The sequence below is a fragment of the Lineus longissimus genome, chromosome 5 (genome assembly GCF_910592395.1).
Source record: "Lineus longissimus chromosome 5, tnLinLong1.2, whole genome shotgun sequence".
Classification (NCBI taxonomy): domain Eukaryota; kingdom Metazoa; phylum Nemertea; class Pilidiophora; order Heteronemertea; family Lineidae; genus Lineus; species Lineus longissimus.
In genome coordinates, this window is record NC_088312.1 from 3,354,200 (window position 1) to 3,373,430 (window position 19,231).

Consider the following 19,231-nt stretch of genomic DNA (forward strand, 5'->3'; position numbering starts at 1 on the left):
AAATATTGCCGGGTCGTTCGAAAACAACATTGTTCATTTGTTGAAAAAATTTGTTGAAAAAATAAAAAACATTTTTTTTTACAATCAATTTTAGATACTTATTTAGGTTAATATGATTATGAACTCTTTTTAACTGTATCTAAAAAAAATTTGTTGTGCTTTAAATGTTTTTAGCAGAGTGCGGAGCTATACTTAAGTCCGTGTGTCGCCCGGTTTCCGAGAAAAAAATTGCAAAATTGTTCAAAATTCTTCTGAATTTTGGACGCCTGACACTTCGTCATGGAAACTGCACCGACTCTTGATACAGTCTTACAAGCACTTAATGCTCTGTACCACAATCCAGATGTAGTTGGGAAGGAAAAGGCCTCCGTTTGGCTTGGAGAATTGCAACGATCGGTGAGATTTACGTCTCCTCCCTTCAATGAACGCTGTACATCGTGTACAAAATGTACAACGTGTGTACATTTTACACTGCAATGTATGGTATTGTTCATGTCCATGGGCCTATAGCACATCATGACTTAGATTTATACTTAAAGACCAAGTCCATCTTGAGTAAAGTGAAAGTATATGTTGACAAAAACATGATGCCAAAATAAATAGGCTACTTTTCGAATAGATGCCGTTGGCTGTCTGTTTTTATTGTTGGCCATTGACGTTGTACTGACTACTGTCAGTGTTCCAGTGTTAGTGTGTACATCACGTATCTGATTGGATACAAAAGAAATTGCCAATTTATTCCATTTTGAGGGACATAGGGGTTGTCACTGCTCTCAGTGTCAGCGTGTGGCATGGCATCGATGACTTTGAGCATATCCAGACTGAGACCATCTAGGGCAAATTAGTTTGTTTGTACTCGTTGGCACAGTGTTTGCATAGTTGCACTAGTTTATATAGTTGTAATGTCAACTTTAAATAACTTATTGACCTTATTCGTTTGTCATTTTTTGTAAAGAAAATAAACCATTCAGCTATTGATTGAAATGTTATTTACAGGTTTTTGCATGGCAGATTGCTGATCAGCTCCTTCAACTCAGCCAAGATGTTGAGTCCTGCTATTTCGCTGCACAAACTATGAGAACAAAGATACAACTGGCATTTCACGAATTGCCACCAAACTCCCACCAGGTATGGTAAGCTGCTCTAACTCGTCGTGTATTCTTGAATATGAAATCATATTGACTGTACAATTTTATTTCACCTTTTCAGGCACTGAGGAATTCTCTATGTGTAAATCATTCTTGTTTCACCCTTTCAGTCGCTAAGAGATTCTCTATTGACACACATCGGGAAGGTCACACCAGAAACACAGGCAGTGATTGTGACCCAGGTGAGAAATGCCCAAATTGTATTGTAGGGATCTCAATTGCAAAGGCACCTTACACATTGCAATCTTTTAGCCTATTTAGGGGACATGTTTTTATTCAGCCGAATTTGGGGAAATTTTGTCACAGCAAGCTTTTGAAGTGAGTCAGAATTTCAGTAGCCAAAATTTTAAGACTTCGTCTGATATTGAAAACTAATCTCAAATTTTTCGTTTCAGTTATGTTTGGCGCTTGCAGATCTGGCATTGCAAATGGCGTCTTGGAAGTGTGCCGCAAAGGACTTGATTGAAAAATTTGGAAACAACGTACAGCATCTTCACTTCCTGCTTGAGGTGCTCACTGTCATGCCTGAAGAGGTACCTACAAAATTCATTAAAAAATACTCTGTTTTATGCTTTTGTAGTATTTCTATTTCTTTCTTTTGATTCTGGTTTGAACAAATTTGTAAATGTAAAAAATTTCCAGATTAGATTTTCTATTCGTAAACCAACAAAAACCTCCTTGTTTCAGATAAACAGCAGATCCTTGCGTCTCGGTGCTAACCGGCGGAAAGAGTTAACAGAAGAATTGGCTTCAGCAGCTCCTTTGGTGCTCCAACTCTTGGTAAGATTGATTTGATTGGTCTTTTATCTTGCTTTGTGTTCCTATAGACGATAAAAAGGAACTGGGGAAAAGATTTCTTTACTCTGTAGTTTTCTTGTTAGCATTTCATAATCGTATTTACCCATCATCTTTTAAATCTCTCTTTCAGACTGCCTGCACAGAAAATGGTGCATGTACAGTTGATGAACGCCTGCAGATCAAGGTATTTCGGTGTCTGGGTAGCTGGTTTAGTATCAGTGCTATCCCACAAGACCAGATCGTCAATAGCAAACTGCTTATGGTTCCTTTCATGGCCCTGGTAAGTTATTTCAGAATTAATGTTCTGACAAACTATTTAAGCTGAACTCACCTGCTGAAAATTGGAATCTGATTGAGAATACTGTTTTTATTCCAGTGCAGTAGCCAGACCTAAAACAAATGAGTAAAACTTGAAACAGCTGACCATAGATATATATATTTTGACAATTCATTTCAGACATTGCTATTGGTTGATGTATGAATTTCTACAAGCTGAAATTCGTCACGTGTTCTTTTGCAGATGAACAAAGATTGTCCCAATATGTTACATGAAGCTGCCTGTGACTGCATTTGTTCAGCCTTTTACTCAACTGAGGTAAGAGAGTGAAATGTCATGAAAAAAACAATTTATGTTTGTTACTTATTTCTGTCTCATAATCGACAAAATGTGGCTAATTCATTTTAAAATATTACTCATTTTATAGTAAATCTTAACCCGAGATAGAATTGGTGGTTGTCTTGTGTCAAGTATTGTGTAACCTATTTCAGAATCAAGAAAAGAACAGCTTATTGGCTCAGTCACTGTTCCAAGGTGTGATGAATTTACCAGACGCCTACCACATGTCAGTGGCAGATGAGGATCTCGACAAGTAAGCCGATATTTCAGATATTTGTTGAGTATCGATGTCAGAAACTAGGTCTTGGCATAGAGATGTTGCCACCTTTATGACCTGGTAGGGTCCTATCTTGAGAACTTGCACTGAATCCATGATGCATCATGCATTTTGAAAAGAAGGCAAATGTGCACTTTCTTAGGCAAGATTCAATGAAAAAATATCTAAAACAGTGAAACCTTGTTGAACTGGAATGCCATGGATCTGTATGCAGCTCAGAGCTGTATCTTCTGGTGCACCTCCTATGGTTGTTCTGTGTCTTATATTCATAACAATCCTTGCAAAATACATTATGCAATTTTATACTGGTGACACAATTTCATGAGCAAAACATTCCTTTTTTCAGGTCAATCAATTACTGTAGGATATTCACTGAAATGGGTGAATCTTTTCTGGAAACGATAGCCTACCAACCAAACCAGGGCCTCGGAGACTTACGGACTGTAGAATTGATATTAACATGTGTCGGACACCATCAGTACGAGGTAAATTGATACTGAACATGATGCTTGCCTTAAACTTGTTTGAAGAGAGTCCGATACTAGTGCTAAATAAGCTGAAAACGTAGATATGCACTGTCTAGCTGAATTGGGACAGGTCAAAAAGTGTGATTTTCATTGACGTCCATCTGTATGCATGAGATGACAGACCTTTTTTTGTCTTTTTCCAGGTTGCAGAAATCACATTCAACTTCTGGTATCGACTGTCCGAAATCCTTTACCAAGTAGACAAAACCGATCTGAATGAATGTTTTAAACCATATATACAACGGCTGATCGTGGCATTGTGTAGGCATTGTCAATTTGACCCTGATCATGTAAGTTATGTTGGATATCCTGTCATCCATGTCGAGTTTGGGAGATGTTGATAAGCTTGTTCGTAGGTACAATCATCCATGTTGTTCTCTGTGTATAGTACTTGTACAAGTTCGTATTCCTTTAATTTAAAAGTCTCCTTTCCTGCAATATGTTGTATGGTATTTGTATCATCATCATCATTATTCAATGGCTTCTTGAGCCATAGTGAAATGGCCAAGTGTACTTCTTTGAGCATAAAGTTGAAAGGCCTTGTTCAGTTGATGATTGAAATATTCTGCTTTTTTTACAGGATGGTATCCCAAAAGAATCTGGCGACTTCGGTGATTTCCGAACGCGGGTGTCTGAGCTAATCAAAGATGTTGTGTTCCTGGTTGGGTCGTCGTCATGTTTCGCACAGATGTTTGAGAACCTGAAAAGTCAGGCGACTGCAGCCACTTGGGACCAGTCGGAGGCAGCTTTGTTTGTGATGTGTGCTGTTGCCAAAAATATTTTACTGTAAGTATATAAGGTGATTGTATACAGTATTGGTGTCAGTGCAAACAGACATCCTCAGTTTATATAGACAAGACGTGCCAAAGAATGTCCTGAAAAATCTTTCTCATTTCAATTGCAGGGAAGAAAAAGATATTGTACCGCAAGTGTTGCAAGCGATTCTCTCCATGCCTGAGACTGCCCACATAGCAGTGCGGTACACGAGCACACAACTAGTGGGTGAACTAGCCGAGTGGATGGACCAGAATCCTGAATGCATCGGTAAGTGTCATCGCTTTGTCAAATAAAACTGCTATCATCTGGAATATTTGAATGTTGCCATAACTGTTGATTGATTGATTGGTTTGCTGTTAACATGGTTAAGGCAATATGTCCAAGCTGATTTCATCAATAATGTCCCAATTCCCATGATTCTCATTGTTCTCTTTCAGATCTGGTTCTCCAGTTCTTGTTGTCCTGTTTGAAGCAGCCCCAGCTCGCGACAGTTGCTGCCACAGCCATACAGAATGTTTGTACTGCATGTCGCGACAGAATGGGCACTGCACACTTCCCCAGCATTCTACAGACAGTCCAAGCTGTAGATGAGTTACATGTGTCAAACAATGCTGCTATTGGACTTCTCAAAGGTTGGTCATACTAACTTCACAATCACACTTGAGCAGACGGCATCATATTCCCTAATTTTTGTAGTATTTGAAGAAAACATGATCGTATCTACTGTCTGAGCACTATTTCTTCAATTTGTAAAACGTGTCAACAGTTTCGTCAGTTTCAAAAGTGGATCTTCTTTGAAGAGAAAGGTAGACATGACAAAACGAAAGGTATTGAGAACATTCTCTAGACTTCATTATTGATCTTTCGATACCCGCTGATAATTATGGCTTCTTCCCACAGGTGCTGCAATGATTCTTGCCCGTCTCAGCCATGATGAGATCACGGAAGGTCTGAAGAAACTCTGCTTCATTCAAACAAGTTGTCTTTCAAAGTTATTAGAAACAAACATTGTTGCTAAATACACCGTCGGTACGGGTTCAGATCCCACGTTATGGCTGGATCGCTTAGCGGCGATTTTCCGTCATACGAACCCGACTGTCATGAACGGTGAAGTGCACCCATGTAAACCTGTGATTGAAGAGATATGGCCAGTGTTGTCAAAGACTTGTGATCTGTACCAAGATGATGTGCGCGTGATCGAGCGGTGCTGTCGGTGTATAAGATTTGCTGTACGGTGTGTTGGGAAAGGTTCTGCATCTCTGCTGACTCCTCTTGTGACACAGGTAAGTCACCTTTTGATACTTGTCAATTCTTTGCTCTCCATTTGCTTCTGAGTGGTGGCATCGGCCACTGTAGTTCCCAGCAAGGCACTATTTCAGAACTTTACATATGTTTTATCATTACAATAATACAGCAATCACGTTTTCTTCATTTTCAGATGGTTCAACTGTATGAAAAGCACACACACTCATGTTTCCTCTACCTAGGCAGTATATTAGTGGATGAGTATGGAACTGAGACAGGCTGTGTTCAGGGATTATTAGATATGCTGCAAGCATTCTGCCGACCCACCTTTTATATATTAGAAGAAAGACGTGGACTCCAGTATCACCCTGATACCGTAGATGATCTGTTTAGACTATGCACAAGGTTGGTTGTCTTTCCTAAATGTGGAGTATGATGAGCGGGAGGGAGGTGGGTCAGTAGGTCAACCAAGAAGTGACCGAGCCAGGCCTCAGCTTCATGATCATGAGGGGCCAAGGCTCTCTCGCTGTGCTGCGTTAGTTGATGATAGTGACTGTTCATGCCAACCTTAGGCTACCAGTGGTATCTTACAGCAGTGAAATAAGGGCAGGTTTTAAAATGTTGATAAATTTCTCTTTCAAGAATGGTTCTCATGCTTGAAGCTGGTCAGAGTAAACCTCAAAATGGCTGTTTCTTCTTCAGATTTGTTCAGAGGAGCCCTGTTCCATTCCTCCAGTGTACTGTGATTAAGGCCATCATCTGCTGTGCAATAGCTGCTTGTGGGCTTGACCATCGGGATGCTAATGCATCAGTTATGAAGTTCTTAACAGAGTTAGCCAAGGCATCAAGAAACCATGAAGTAAGTTGCACTATTGGCCGTGTTAGCCTAGACTTATCACAGTTGGTACTAAAAACCTCTAGAAATTTGCATCAGTTCATCATTCAAAAAGGTCATCTTCATTGATTTCTTATTTTTCAGGACAAAGAAGACTTCCAAGTACGAAAAAAGCTGATTTTGGAGATTTTTGCTGAACATGGTGCAGCCTTGATGCAGTCAATAATAAATGCCTGTGTGTTCTGTCTACCATCCTATATGATTGTGGATGTTGCTGATGTTGTCATGGAACTTATGGTTGTTGACCGACCTGTAAGTATTCTTTGGAAAAATCATTTTCTGCCTTGTCAATCTCAACATAAGTGTGCCACACTGCGTATCATGCACAATGCCTCAATCAATTATTTCACGCTGCGTTTCCCACAAACAAATGTCTTGCATTACATGCAAATGTGAAGGAAGGCAACGAACTAAAGATCTTTCTTAATGAGTGAATGATCATTTTCTTTTTCAGGCTGTATGCAAATGGTTAGAGGCTGCCCTGAAGGCATTACCAACAGAGAGTAGTGGTGGATCTGTAACAGCCACTCATAAACAGCTGACAGACTTTCACAAGGCTGTGACAATGTAAGATATCTCACAATCCAATCTATCCCGTTTTCAATCAACATATCCTATCAAGTAGCAATCTTCTTGAGAATACTTGACATTCTTTTTGAAATGGGGCACGTAGTAAGTCCATTAGTCTAAACACTAAGTTAAGTCTGATCTTGTCGACATTATTTGTATCTTGTATACAATTTCATGAAAACTCTTTCTTCCTTTATAGTGCTGAAGAAGCCAAACAAGTATCTGTTGCAATTCGAGATTTCGCCCGGCTGTACAGGTGAAAGGACGCATGCTGGAATGGAGAGAAAACAATTGTGTGCCAAGTTTGTTCTTTGATTGTGGCATTGATGCTCTCCTCGAGCGGGCATTCGGCGAGTCAGGAACTTATTAGCAGTACTGCAGCAGCCAGTAGGAGGTTATGTCTCATGTGGGGTGTTTTTCTCACACAGATGTTGAATAAAAGCATTTTTTATGGTAGAAAAACAACTGTAAAACTTCACTAGTTGATGGGTTTATGATATGTGATAAGGTTCATAATTTTTGCTGAAATATTGTTGGCTTGAAATGTTAGCTTGCACGTATTTGCAGACTTTAAGTTCTTGTAAACACCGACTACTCTGACTAACTGTTAAATTTAGGCTAGGTTTACTTTACCTTTTCCTTATACAAGGCAATGTATTGATATCAGTCTATAAGGCTCATATCTGGTCCAAGTATTCAAAACAATACAAGTCTCTACCTTGTTGCAAATGCAATCTTTGTTTTGTTCTATCTGGGCAATGTCTCCTTCAGTCAAATCCCGTCAATTTGACTTGATCCCAAGGGTGCTTTAATTTTGGTCTTCTTCGGATTGATTGAAGGATTTGTGATGGACAAAGGCCTCAATGGATCCATTTCAAATATCTAGTTGGCGGCATTGTGTTCATGGGAGAGCAGTGTAAAATGGAAACCAGGATAGAAATTTAATGAATAGGTTGAAGGAGAAGATATGATTTGTTGGTCTGGGTGGACTTCTGAAAACTTACTAAGTTATTGCTTGGCAGCTACCATTAGAAGGCATGCAAATTAAGATTATGCAAAAAAATCGCGCCTGTAGGTTGGTATTTTAGATGATACAGATTATGCTTTTATGTCAAAACTCATCATGATTTTATTGCATTTGTTCAAAAGTCACTAGTTGGTGAGGTTTTATGATAACTTGTGGGATGTCGAACTGGTCTTTCAGTTTTGACAGATCTCTAAAGCCTGCTGTTATAATATTTTTCATGATTATATGGCACTATTGGAGGAGGGAGTGGCAGGTGTAGATACATGTACATACTTCCTTTATTGAGTCACCTCCTTTTTGTCCTACATTCTAGATAGATATAGAAATTCTGCCGATTTCTGATAAGTGTTATACAAAGTGGACAAATACATGTACAACTATAATGTACAGTTGAACCTCTCTACTGAGGACACCCTCGGGACTGACAAGTCCTGTCCTTAATAGAGAGGTGTCCTGATTAGAGAGGTCAAATTCAATGAGAACTACCAATTGCGGACCAAAAGAGGTGTCCGCTAAAGGAGGTTCCACTGTATTACTATTAACATGTAAATATTCAGTTATCTTTAACTTAAAAACTATCATGCCACATAATTTTGGAGAATACTGTAAATTAGTCTGTTACAGTTTCACCTAGAGTATACAGCTAATAGCTGTAGCAGATACCTTGAGCTTTGTTCAGCTTTATATCAGGCCATGTAGTTATCTCTGCATATATTTTCACAACCATGGAATGTTGTAATAAACGACTACGAAAATTTTGAAGATATATGGCTGCTTATCGTTCATTCGTTTGGAGAAATAGCCAAGAGAAGGACTATCGTACTTTATTCAACTAGAACGAGAACTACTCGCCTTGTTTCCCCGCATTGTGAGTTATTCACCTACATGTACACCTCAGAAATGGTATTGTTTTGGCCACCGACATCCCAGGAAAGGAGCCCTGCCAAAGCCGACCTTAAACAGGTGGCACTCTGGCCTGGCCACGAGTGAATGGGCATGATCCAATAGGTTACCTGTAACTCGTCCTCCTGCATTGCATTACATGCACTAGTAAGAACACACTATCTGGAAAATGGTTTGTCCCGTCTTGAGTAAGGCCTACAGTATCTTTTCTTGCAAGTAAATTCTGGTTACCCTGGTCTCCCACCAACCAAAGCCATTTATGATGCCTGGTATGATCTACACTTCAATGAATCGCAGTCCAGCTTTGGCCTGATACCCAGAATATCTGAACTGATCTCCAGCTCTGCAAGTCTCAACCAAAAGCAATTGGAAGACCTTGTCCTGGCTTCCACATTTTAGAACCAGGACCTTGTCCAGGTCTTCACCTTGTATCACAATCAGAATACCTTGCCCTGGTCTTTTCCTCAATGTAGCACCACCAGAGTTCACCGGAATGTAGTCTTCCCGGATCATCGCTTTCAGAAGGGTTAACTTAAGTTGTGTAAGGGAGCCATCTGCCAAAGCTAGGACGTTGTCTTTGGTACCCAACGAGTTAATCAAGTTGTAATCATTCACGACTCATCATGGCATATCTGCAGGTGTTGTAATTAAACTCGCCATAACGGTTGTCACAACCACGTCATGAATAGGAAGACAGAAACTAAGAAGAACTCAGATCTGCTAAGTACTGTCTCTTTGATTTATTTGCATCCCTGATTCAGACATCTATTATAGATTGGATACAAAACGGAAAATATATCACAGATTATTATGTTGAAGACCATACAATTAATAAACCCTCTTGGTAAGTCACCTGGATGTACTGATCTATTCTAACAGTAAATTTTCAAAACTAACAGAGGTAACTAATGTGACTATGGTTATTTAGAAGGCAGCTTATACAGGTGAACACTGTGCCTGCTCAATTAACCTAGCATGCATCAAGGGCAATTATTAAACGCATGGTTTTTCTTCAACAGATTGGTATATCAAGACTGGCAAGAAATGAATAACACAATTTACATTCACGATGACAGTGTAAATGATCTGTAAATGATTATGTTCGCGTGGAAAGTATTTGAACAATAAAAAAAATACATACCGTATTTTCCGGCGTATGACCCGCGGCTTTTTGCCCTCAAACAGGCCCAAAAAGTGGGGGTGCGGGTAATACAAAGGTGCGGGTCTTGCGTGGATTCTGAGAGGGATAAGCCCCAACCCCAAAGAAAAAAAGGGGACCAAACTGGTTACTTGATAAGGATTTATGTCCATCGTTTTCGCATTGTTTTCAACCAATATTTCCGCCATGATCGCATAGTTTGTGATGTCTCCGCTAGGGAAAGTAGTTACGGCCATGCTGGAATTGATCCACTTTGGTTAACAATTAAAAAAAACATGGCGGTTCTAGGATGTCAACATCAATGAATGGCTTACTATTTTTGGAGAATGCGGGTCTTGGAGCAGTGCGGGTCATAATCAGGTGCGGGTCTTGCGTGGCTTTAGGTAATGGTCAAAGGGGGTGCGGGTCATAGGGCAGTGCGGGGGATAATCCGGAAAATACGGTATATGAAAATACAGTCTCACCACACTATGGGAATTCTGTTTGAGCATGAACTATTTGTAAAGACATATGTATAAATTGAACAACACATCTTATTACACTTGAAAGTTGAATACTGGGCATATTTATACACACATATATCTCAGAATTTGACCCAAAAAAACAAAATTATGTCACATAGCCTATTTCATGACCAGTGACTTGTCTTTGGTTTAAAAACAAAAAAGGTAAACTTTGGCGATTATTTACACACATATTTACATATGTACAGAATATAAATATAAATAAACATCAAGAGACTGCAAAGTGCTTCCCCAAAAAGGGATAAGAACCTTTCAAAACAGAAGATCATCATCGGACGGATAACTGAATTTCCTGCTTCTATGTCTTAACAATTATCATTCAAAACATAAAATATATACTTAATACTTAAACTATTTTATTCCTGATTTTGGCAATAAAAAGTATAACTGGATGGAGAATAACATGGAAAAAGAGTGAAAACTAAAGAAAAAGTTATAAAAAGAGTATCGTTATGAAAGACATAATATTTGGTACAGAAATTTCTTGTTGTGCATGTAAATCACATCTATAATACAAACAATTTCTTAAAATGTATAAATACAGATCTTGTTCTAAGATAATATCAATATAGTATCATTTCTATCACGTGAGCCTCAAGATATATGAGCATGAATTGAACAGCATAGGCATTTCAAACCTATATCCAGAACGGACACCTCGACTCCAAACCTATTGAATTGTGTAATTCTCAAAAGTGACTAAATACATGCATACATGTATGGCTCGAGAAGTCAATCAGGATGCAGAATTCTGAAAGCTAGCGTCGTAATCAGTTTCAAATGACACAAAGAAATAAGTTCTACACTGAAGTTACCTGCAACACGGCTTTGTGTTACGCGTCAGGAACATCATCTCCTCTTTCTAGCGCCATCCGTCGATACGCTGGCTCCTGTAAAATGTGCTTTGCTCGGGACGTCTTGATGTGGTCATCCCCAAACACTTCTCGCATAACTCTGTAGTTGTTTGAAAAGAATTCATATGCCTTGTTGTAGTTTCCTGTTTCTTCCCAGTAGATACCCGTATTGATGTAGAGGCGTCCAGTTAGTACGCTGTACTCCCCGTAAACTTCCTTGCTCAATGCCATTGCCTCTTCATACAACTAAAATAAAAAGTTCAAAGCAAATTTTTCCAACTGAAAAACTTGAAAAATATCAGCTGTTCAGAGGCAAAATATTCTAGAAGTGATCAGTTTGGGATCGAATTTAGGGTCCTTAATATAGAGGGTGACCTCCTAAAGATCCATTGAGATTGACTAACTTACCCTTCTTTGCTCTGAGTTGGGAGTGCCTTGCAGTATGGCTTCAGTCATGAGGCACTCTGCCACCATCCCCCGTTCAGACAGCTGGAATTAAAAGACAAAATCCATCAAGATTCTTGGCCGACTTTAGGCAGGAGCGCCTGCTGTGCAGCCCAAGAAACATGTTATTTGTCTGAAATGGACAAAAACAAAGACAGATGCTTCTCACTGACATACTCGCAGTTGTTCTATTCTGCAGACTATCCTCCCCAATTCAAAGTCCCATTGCTTGACAGACCAGCACTTCAACTTCTGAGCTACATGTGTATATACTTTTCCAAGACTGGCCTTACCTCAGTGAATATTTCCTTTGCTTCACTGATGGCATCTTTCCCTTCCTGCCTGGCTATGGCAGGGCTCTTGCTTGCGTCACCACCACACAATGCAAATGATGAAGATGTAAAGCCAAGCTGAATCAAATGCTTCCCCAACAGGAACTGCAACAAAGTTGATACATTTAGTTTCATGGTGTAAGAGTATATGTTCAGCGCCTTCAGACCTGGTCAGAGGATCTGAAACCCCAGGCTGAACTATAATGAAAGAGGAGGCTGGCTAAGAACTGCTGCCTAACATCTCACGTTTTCTCAGAATTGACTGTTCAATCTTCAATGATCAACCCACATTTGGATCCCAACCTGTAATATCTAATATCTAGAAAATGACACAAATGCACGAAGGAATGGACACATGACATTGGTCTGACCTTGTGATGCTTCCCAGGAAGCTGCCTCCTCAAGTCTATTGTCTTCTTGTTATACTCCAGACACCGTTTCTCCTCCGGTATCTGGCTCCGCGTCATGAACTCATTCAATTTGACAATCTATAAAGAATAGAGTGGAAAAGTGCTATTGAGACAGTGACCCTGGGGTTATTACCTTGTGATCTTTTCCTTGCAACTGTCGTCGGAGTTCGATGGTTTTCTTTGCATAGTCTATTACCCTTTTCTCTTCTGGTACCATACTGCGATACATGAACTCATGCAGTTTGAGTAGCTGCAGAAAATATGGGATTCATTCAAAAGGTATCATTTCAAGCAAACAAACAACATTGTAGGGAAAAGACTGACCTTGCTGAAGACCTAGTTGAAATTCCTGTCACATAGTCATCAAAACGCTAAATTAAAGCAATGCCAAAGTTCCAATTCACAAAATCTCTAAATAATTGCTGAAGTATTTCCATGTGTACAGTCCTTTTTGCACAATTTGTTCCTCATTAGTGAAAAAAACTTACAGAATCCCAGAGCTTAGTGAGCAGGTAGTAGATCTCTACATGCACCTCAATCTTTCCTTCAAATTCCGGATCCTCCTCAATCATCTTTTCACACTTCAATGCAAGTTCTTTGCAGCCGTCATACTGGCCTTCTTGTTGCCTGCAAAGTGGTTTAAAAGAGCGACATCACTTTGTTTGCCCTCTTACCAAATTCACAAGTGTCAGATCAAGTTTCCCAATTCAGAAACACATTGATCAAATGAAACTTTCCAAGTATCAAATGTAGACTTACAAGATTGTTGCAACTTTCTCCATCCTCATCAGTAACTGCTCCTTGGTTACATCAGGATCATTTTCCATGTTCTTCAGCTTCGCCATGTAACACTCTTCCATCCTCTTGCCTCCACCGATCTGAAAGTTAATATGGGATATTCATCTAAGATATTTGATGAGTGAAGAGCAGAACACATGACATAAAGTTTACTTATGTCCTTATGCGCTCAAACAAGTTAAAGCCCTCGAAATACACTTTTTTTTTACTAACCTTTCTCCAATAGAAGAACAGGGTGGTGCTGAAGTCCTTTTTATAAAGCCTGTCCATGACCTCCCACTTTGAGAGGAATTCCACCAGCGTATCCTCGTCTTTCAGACGCAGCAGAAGGTTAGGATATTCTTCCACCTTTCTGTCCCAGTCGTCGGAATATTTGAAGAAATCAGCAAGGATTCTGGCCCAGAGGTTATAGATGTCCACATCACCGTCAGGGTTATTCGTGGTCATTTTGAAGTACCTTAAAGAGAGCATCAACAGAATTGTGGTAGTTGTATTCGACATTAAGGATTCGACAACAACTCTCAGTGGGGGGTGTGACAGGGAAACAGACACGATACAGGATTTATAACATAATAGTAACTGAAAGTAAGACATTTGACACACAGGGTACTCACTTTCTTCTGACAGCCTTGCTAAGAGTCCTATGATAGAAATCCAACCGTCCTTCACCACTGTCGCCATATGGGCGTAAAAACTGGCAAAGATGGCGATAAACTGATGCCCACTTGAACGCTGGTAACTGCTCATCGAATGGATTCTTCTCCTTCTCGGATGACTCCTTTTCTCCTTTTTCTTTTTGACCATTTTGGCCATTCATGCGGGTGTTCATGATGTTTTCAATACCGTCTAGCAGATATAGTAACTCCCCCTCCAAGAGACCTTTTGTTGAGACTTCGAGGAGGCATAATGTAGCGGTGATGAGTTTTCCCCCTTGTTCATTCTCGAGGCGACTGAGAACTTGACTGAGTAAGCTGAAACACATCGCAAAGAAACAAACAGTCAATTAAGACAAATGTGAGAATGACAAATCAGATTACTTTTTATCCATGTTCTGTCCTACTGTGGAAATATACGTGGTGGATATTTAAATGCCACAGTCGCCTTTCAAAACTGGTTGAAAAGAACCCGCACTTACTCCAGTAGATCATCAGGAAAGCTGTTGATTTTGTCCAGGATGCCCTTGTAGTCACCATGCATCCTCAGCTCCTCACAAGCAATGGAGAGCCAGAGAGGGTTTGCTGACGATTCCTTCCCAAGGAAACCAATCATCTGATCAAGGTCGAGACGCTTGTTATACATTCCAAGGTACTCTGTCACAATTTCCTGAAGGGGAGTAAAAAGAATTTAAAATATCAGCATATCGCATTTTGGTTTATTCTGTTGTATTCACATTTTCTGGGTTCAGATGCAGGTTTCAAATCACTATCATGGTCTGATCAACTCGATCAACTCATGCAGTGACTCTGCCGTGAAATCATAGGTGAAACGGGTCTAACTGCAAAACAAACCCCTCAACTCAGAGGAAGCAGATGATGGTGTATTCTGAAACGAATATAGTTTGGATTTGCTGCTTATTCAATTGATTCTGGGACGTTGTAATGAACCTGAATCTGGTTTACATTCTGAAGGATATTCAAAACATGTACCTTCCGAGTTTTCAGATCGAGGGGTGGTGCATAAATTTCCTTTGCCTTGCTTTCCCTTGCTTTGAGATTGACATGTTGGGGTGTTTCGTTTATCATGCTCATAATGATGCGTACATTTGGAGCCAGTTTCCGTGGCAACCAGGTCATGACCTGAGCAATAGGATTTTCATCCAGCTGAAAGTCAATTAGTATATCATAAATAAATGCAATTCCTCCAGTGAAATCACTCAATACGGTACCTGTGTAAGACTGATTATTAATAAATTTCAAATTAAATATCATAGTATTGCTTATACAACAAAACTATCACAATAGTATTGTTACCTGATTGAGGGCATCTATGAGTATGACAACAGGTTTGGTGTTGGTGTTTGCCAGGATACTGCAACAGAACTGTGCTGTAGCCTCAAGGTCAGTTGGCATGTTGGCTTCCTGCAATTATAGATTCATGTTGTCAGTATAACTTTCCAAGACAGGAGGGGATTTTTGAAAATGTCCTGTTGAGAATCATGTTGAGTAAGGTGACAAGGACAGCAGGCAAATGGCAAAATCACTCTTTTGCCCATCCTGAGGCAAAACTGAAAACACATGGCCCAGTGACACCAGGGTATGGGGGGGGGGGGATTAGCCTTATTGTCCCTCCTAGCTACAGTACTGCTCACTGGGGCTAGCTATCAAGCACAATGGTGAATGAGCTGTAAAAAGTTGTAGTAGTACTTCAACAAAACGTGACAGTAAAACTTACGTTGAGGACATCAATTTCCTTCATCATTCTCTTCAAAAGCATCTCGAGATCTGTGGAACCAGGCACAGCTCCAACAAAATGGTAAAACACATGCCAGCCAGTTTTACCACCACTGAAAAAGGAATCAGAAATAAAAACTTCTATTCTGGCATTGAAAAGTACAGTAAGTTTTCTATTAGAATGCCAAAACGAAAATCCATCCACATACCCTGGTATCCTATTCTTAAGAGCTCTGTCAACTGTGTCATCTGCTACTTTGGCCATGATGCTGGACTTCCCAGTCCCTGGACCACCCAGTATTAACATTGGCACATCTGTGTCTGGTGCATCTATGTAATCAGAGATCTGAAAAGGAAGGGAATTGAAATCAAGGGGAAGGGAAATTTATGTCAAAAGACCTGACCCCCTCCATGGCCGTGACATGGGGAGGCTGTAGATCTGTCAATACATATGTCAACAATCTCGAAATTGAATACAGGAGAATTCTCACCTTCTCTAGTATCTCTGTTCTACCAAAGACATTTTGGCATCTTTGTTTCATGAACGAATCGTGGGCTTCCTTGGAAATAAAGTACGGATCGTTGGCTGTCCCTTCATCCAGAGGATACTGGATTGATATACGTTCCTTGAAGAACTCAAAGATCTGCAATATTGAAACAGTTTGAGTTTACCATGTGATGAAAGTTCAGGGACGCAATGTTTTCCGAAGGAGCAGTGATTGGCAAGTGGACCGTACTCATCAGAGACAGGTCAGACTAACCAATTCTTTATTCTGTTTCAAAACTTACCCTGTTTCTGAAGTTCGTGTCCAAAGTCAACTGGATCTTGTTTGCACTGAATCCCTGATACATGCAGCCATATCTGACAAGGCGATTCGGCTGAAATTTAAGATATTTGGTCCTTAGTAATAGTTGTGATAGTTGATGTCAACTTTGAGAAATATAGATCCACCTTCTTGACGCTGACGTGGTATAAGTTTCAGTTTTCTTCAGAGGTATATGAGTGAGTAAGATCATGAAGTGCATTTCATAACACAAGATTATCAGAATTAAAGTGTTACAACCACCTATAAGTATTACTTCAAAGCAAAGTTTGTTGTAATAGGTTTTTGCTGTTACAGAATAAATATGCATCACTCACCGGGAAGCGCGACTCAAGCATGTTCCTAAGTACAGAAATCTTTTCAGCAGCAATTGGGTTCTCGTCCATGAACACATTACGATGTTTGGCCGGGACTGTCTCCAAGAAAGTGTCATCTCTGAGCATGAATATGGCTGAAAGGAGACATCAATGATAAAAGTTGACAAGGATAATACGTGCTGACTATTGTGAAGGAATTGCCACCAGACGTGCACCCTTTTAGAGGCAGTGAATATCCCTATAGGTTCTAGAGTGCTGCGACCTCTGATTCTTGACACAGGCACTCAGATGACCACCGCAAACACAAAAGTTTTGCTGCATGCGATCATGATTGCAGGCCACACTGATTGAAATAGCTCATTTGCAAGGCAATAAACTTACAGTTTGGATTGTCTTTCCGGTAAGCTCCGTGGACTATCTCCATTTCTGTTACCGACAGACCAAACACCCACTGGTACTCATCAACAAGGTTCTGTGGAATCTCTCCGGGCAGCGGGATCCATCCGATCCTCTCACTAAAAAAAAAGAACTCAGACTGGCTAACCGTGTTGTCACATGTATTTTCTGTTGTTTGATATAATCGATTTGAAAACTTTGGTGAATTACATATCACTAGAAATGATTCTCTACCAACCTTGTCATATTCAAGAAGAATGGCTTCACGTTATCGGCATAACATCTGTCAATTTCACCGAGACATGTTCTGAGGGTCAACTCTGAGGTCGAATCTTTTGGTATACCCTAAAGCAGAAACAAAATTGGTGTGGTTATAAGTTGGTTGATGTCTTGAAGTCAATAACACTACATTGCTATGTACAGCATTAACAATTTAAGCTGGAATACATGAACATAATTGATTTATGTCATAAATTCCTTTGGTTGCTGACCCTACCGCCATGCAACACATACAGTGAAGAAATTAATTAATAATCACATTAGTTCCATCAACAGAATAGGGGTTGTGTATGCAAATGTATACTGACTAGCAGTACATGTAGTAAGAGTACGGAGTTACCTACCCATCTAAGATCACATTCAACCAAGTGGATTCTTCTTTTTTGACACCAAACCCGAAGGTCAGGGAAAATCTGTAATGAAAATTCACATCATTATGTCCACAAATACAAAGAGATTTGATTGGTGAAGTCTGCGATCTGACAAAAGACAGACGATTCAGGTTGGAGTTATACAATACACTGGGCTAACATGGTCATCTTGGCATCATATAACCTTGGTTTCAGTCCTAATCAACCGTAATTATACTAAGTAGAGTTTTCATGTATACACATCATCAGATTTCCTAACAGGTAAGTCTGTCTCACCTCTTTGACTAGAATCTCTCTCTCATGATGAAAATCCTTGAAGGTTGATGAGACAAATACCCGCACAGTCTTCCATCCAGAACGTTTAACAACAAGATCTTTCAAAGGAAGCTTTTGGCCTTTGTATTCCATATCTTCACAAACGGCAAACCTAGAATAAGGATGTTTTACAAAATGAACTTTCTGCAATTCAGAACTAAAAGCAGGCATCGAGGTTTCTTAAATGATGGATCACACTTGAAATTGGGAAAAGGGTACTAACTTCACCAAGTCAATTTGTAAATCCTTACCAAGCGTCTTCTGGTGTTTTCAAAATGGAGCCTCCACCAGCCCCATAGGCTACACCATGATGACTCAATCCAGCAGGAATTGTTATAATCTGAGCTCCACCATGGGATTCAGTAGTTTTTGAGTCTGCAAACTTTATCGGGTCAGTTTGAACGCCTATAACTTTGAAGTCTCTCTTGATTCCGAATGTATTTTGAGGAGGTATAGCTGCTGTTGCTGAAGCCCCACAACCCATAGTCAGAAAACAATAAACTTGATACTCTGAAAGCAGAAAGACAAGAATGACAGTTGGATTGTGGCTAAAAATTACATTGTAAAAAAATAAAAGGTTACTACATGGTACCAAGAATGTTGCTGGTAGGCGCCCAAGACTAAGTGGTACCCACATATTCCAACATTGTTTTGTGCTGGAATAACAATAGCCACAGTTGAGCATGATCCTCCCCTTGTTGTAACTTAAAACAGTTTTGAACATGAGGCTAGATAAAGGCCTACAAGTACAATACATAGCCTAGACAGTTTTCGTCGACAGAAGCAGGAAGCTGTCCTTGATTGTGACAATGTCTCTGATTGTGACTCACTGCAGTGATAGAGTAGATGGATGTTATGCAATTTTGGGAGAAATATTCTTACCATTATTCTTTAAGATTATCAATAAGTCTGCATGGTTTGTATTTTCCGAAAAGAAGGAGCTATAATTGAAGAAAATTCTGAAATCTACTAAATCGCCATGTCTAGCAACATGTAAACAATCCCGATCAATTCCGGACTTTGCCGAAGGGAACA

General features: G+C 39.8%; 2 protein-coding genes across 3 annotated transcripts; one reads left to right on the plus strand and one right to left on the minus strand.

Moving 5' to 3' along the window:
* The first annotated feature begins 197 nt into the window (after nucleotides 1–197).
* On the plus strand, nucleotides 198–8,621 carry LOC135488272 (transportin-3-like). The gene is made up of 19 exons (XM_064772813.1): nucleotides 198–396; nucleotides 997–1,128; nucleotides 1,259–1,330; nucleotides 1,544–1,681; nucleotides 1,836–1,928; nucleotides 2,077–2,226; nucleotides 2,467–2,541; nucleotides 2,715–2,815; nucleotides 3,186–3,324; nucleotides 3,510–3,656; nucleotides 3,947–4,152; nucleotides 4,271–4,410; nucleotides 4,581–4,775; nucleotides 5,044–5,426; nucleotides 5,582–5,793; nucleotides 6,091–6,247; nucleotides 6,368–6,535; nucleotides 6,738–6,850; nucleotides 7,053–8,621. The coding sequence occupies exons 1-19, from the start codon at nucleotides 280–282 to the stop codon at nucleotides 7,111–7,113; spliced, it is 2,799 nt and encodes a 932-aa protein (XP_064628883.1). The 5' UTR covers nucleotides 198–279; the 3' UTR covers nucleotides 7,114–8,621.
* An 880-nt stretch (nucleotides 8,622–9,501) lies between these two features.
* Nucleotides 9,502–19,197, minus strand: LOC135488396 (TPR repeat-containing protein DDB_G0287407-like). Of its 2 annotated transcripts, none has more exons than XM_064772993.1 (22): nucleotides 19,079–19,197; nucleotides 18,448–18,706; nucleotides 18,158–18,308; nucleotides 17,855–17,923; nucleotides 17,470–17,576; nucleotides 17,217–17,350; nucleotides 16,836–16,969; nucleotides 16,484–16,573; nucleotides 16,186–16,338; nucleotides 15,904–16,040; nucleotides 15,696–15,807; nucleotides 15,275–15,382; nucleotides 14,951–15,124; nucleotides 14,440–14,627; nucleotides 13,919–14,275; nucleotides 13,518–13,761; nucleotides 13,266–13,384; nucleotides 12,995–13,133; nucleotides 12,468–12,584; nucleotides 12,058–12,201; nucleotides 11,729–11,809; nucleotides 9,502–11,566 (listed from the first exon to the last, which is right to left on the minus strand). In XM_064772993.1, the coding sequence occupies exons 2-22, from the start codon at nucleotides 18,678–18,680 to the stop codon at nucleotides 11,300–11,302; spliced, it is 3,258 nt and encodes a 1,085-aa protein (XP_064629063.1). In that variant the 5' UTR covers nucleotides 18,681–18,706; nucleotides 19,079–19,197; the 3' UTR covers nucleotides 9,502–11,299. The 2 variants fall into 2 exon arrangements, with proteins under 2 accessions (XP_064629063.1, XP_064629062.1); XM_064772992.1 differs by lacking the exon at nucleotides 12,468–12,584 and adding an exon at nucleotides 12,640–12,756.
* Between the last annotated feature and the right edge of the window lie 34 nt (nucleotides 19,198–19,231).

What these genes read in the sequence shown, in the direction of transcription:
- LOC135488272 (XM_064772813.1), top strand. Translation starts at nt 280, where the DNA reads ATGGAAACTGCACCGACTCTTGATACAGTCTTACAAGCACTTAATGCT. An exon ending in TTGGAGAATTGCAACGATCG is followed by an intron (nt 397 to 996) that starts GTGAGATTTACG and finishes TGTTATTTACAG; the next exon opens with GTTTTTGCATGGCAGATTGC. An exon ending in GTCAATTTGACCCTGATCAT is followed by an intron (nt 3,657 to 3,946) that starts GTAAGTTATGTT and finishes CTTTTTTTACAG; the next exon opens with GATGGTATCCCAAAAGAATC.
- LOC135488396 (XM_064772993.1), bottom strand. Translation starts at nt 18,680, where the DNA reads ATGGGTTGTGGGGCTTCAGCAACAGCAGCTATACCTCCTCAAAATACA. An exon ending in TGCTTGAGTCGCGCTTCCCG is followed by an intron (nt 16,574 to 16,835) that starts GTGAGTGATGCA and finishes CTTAAATTTCAG; the next exon opens with CCGAATCGCCTTGTCAGATA. An exon ending in CCAACTCAGAGCAAAGAAGG is followed by an intron (nt 11,567 to 11,728) that starts GTAAGTTAGTCA and finishes TTTTTATTTTAG; the next exon opens with TTGTATGAAGAGGCAATGGC.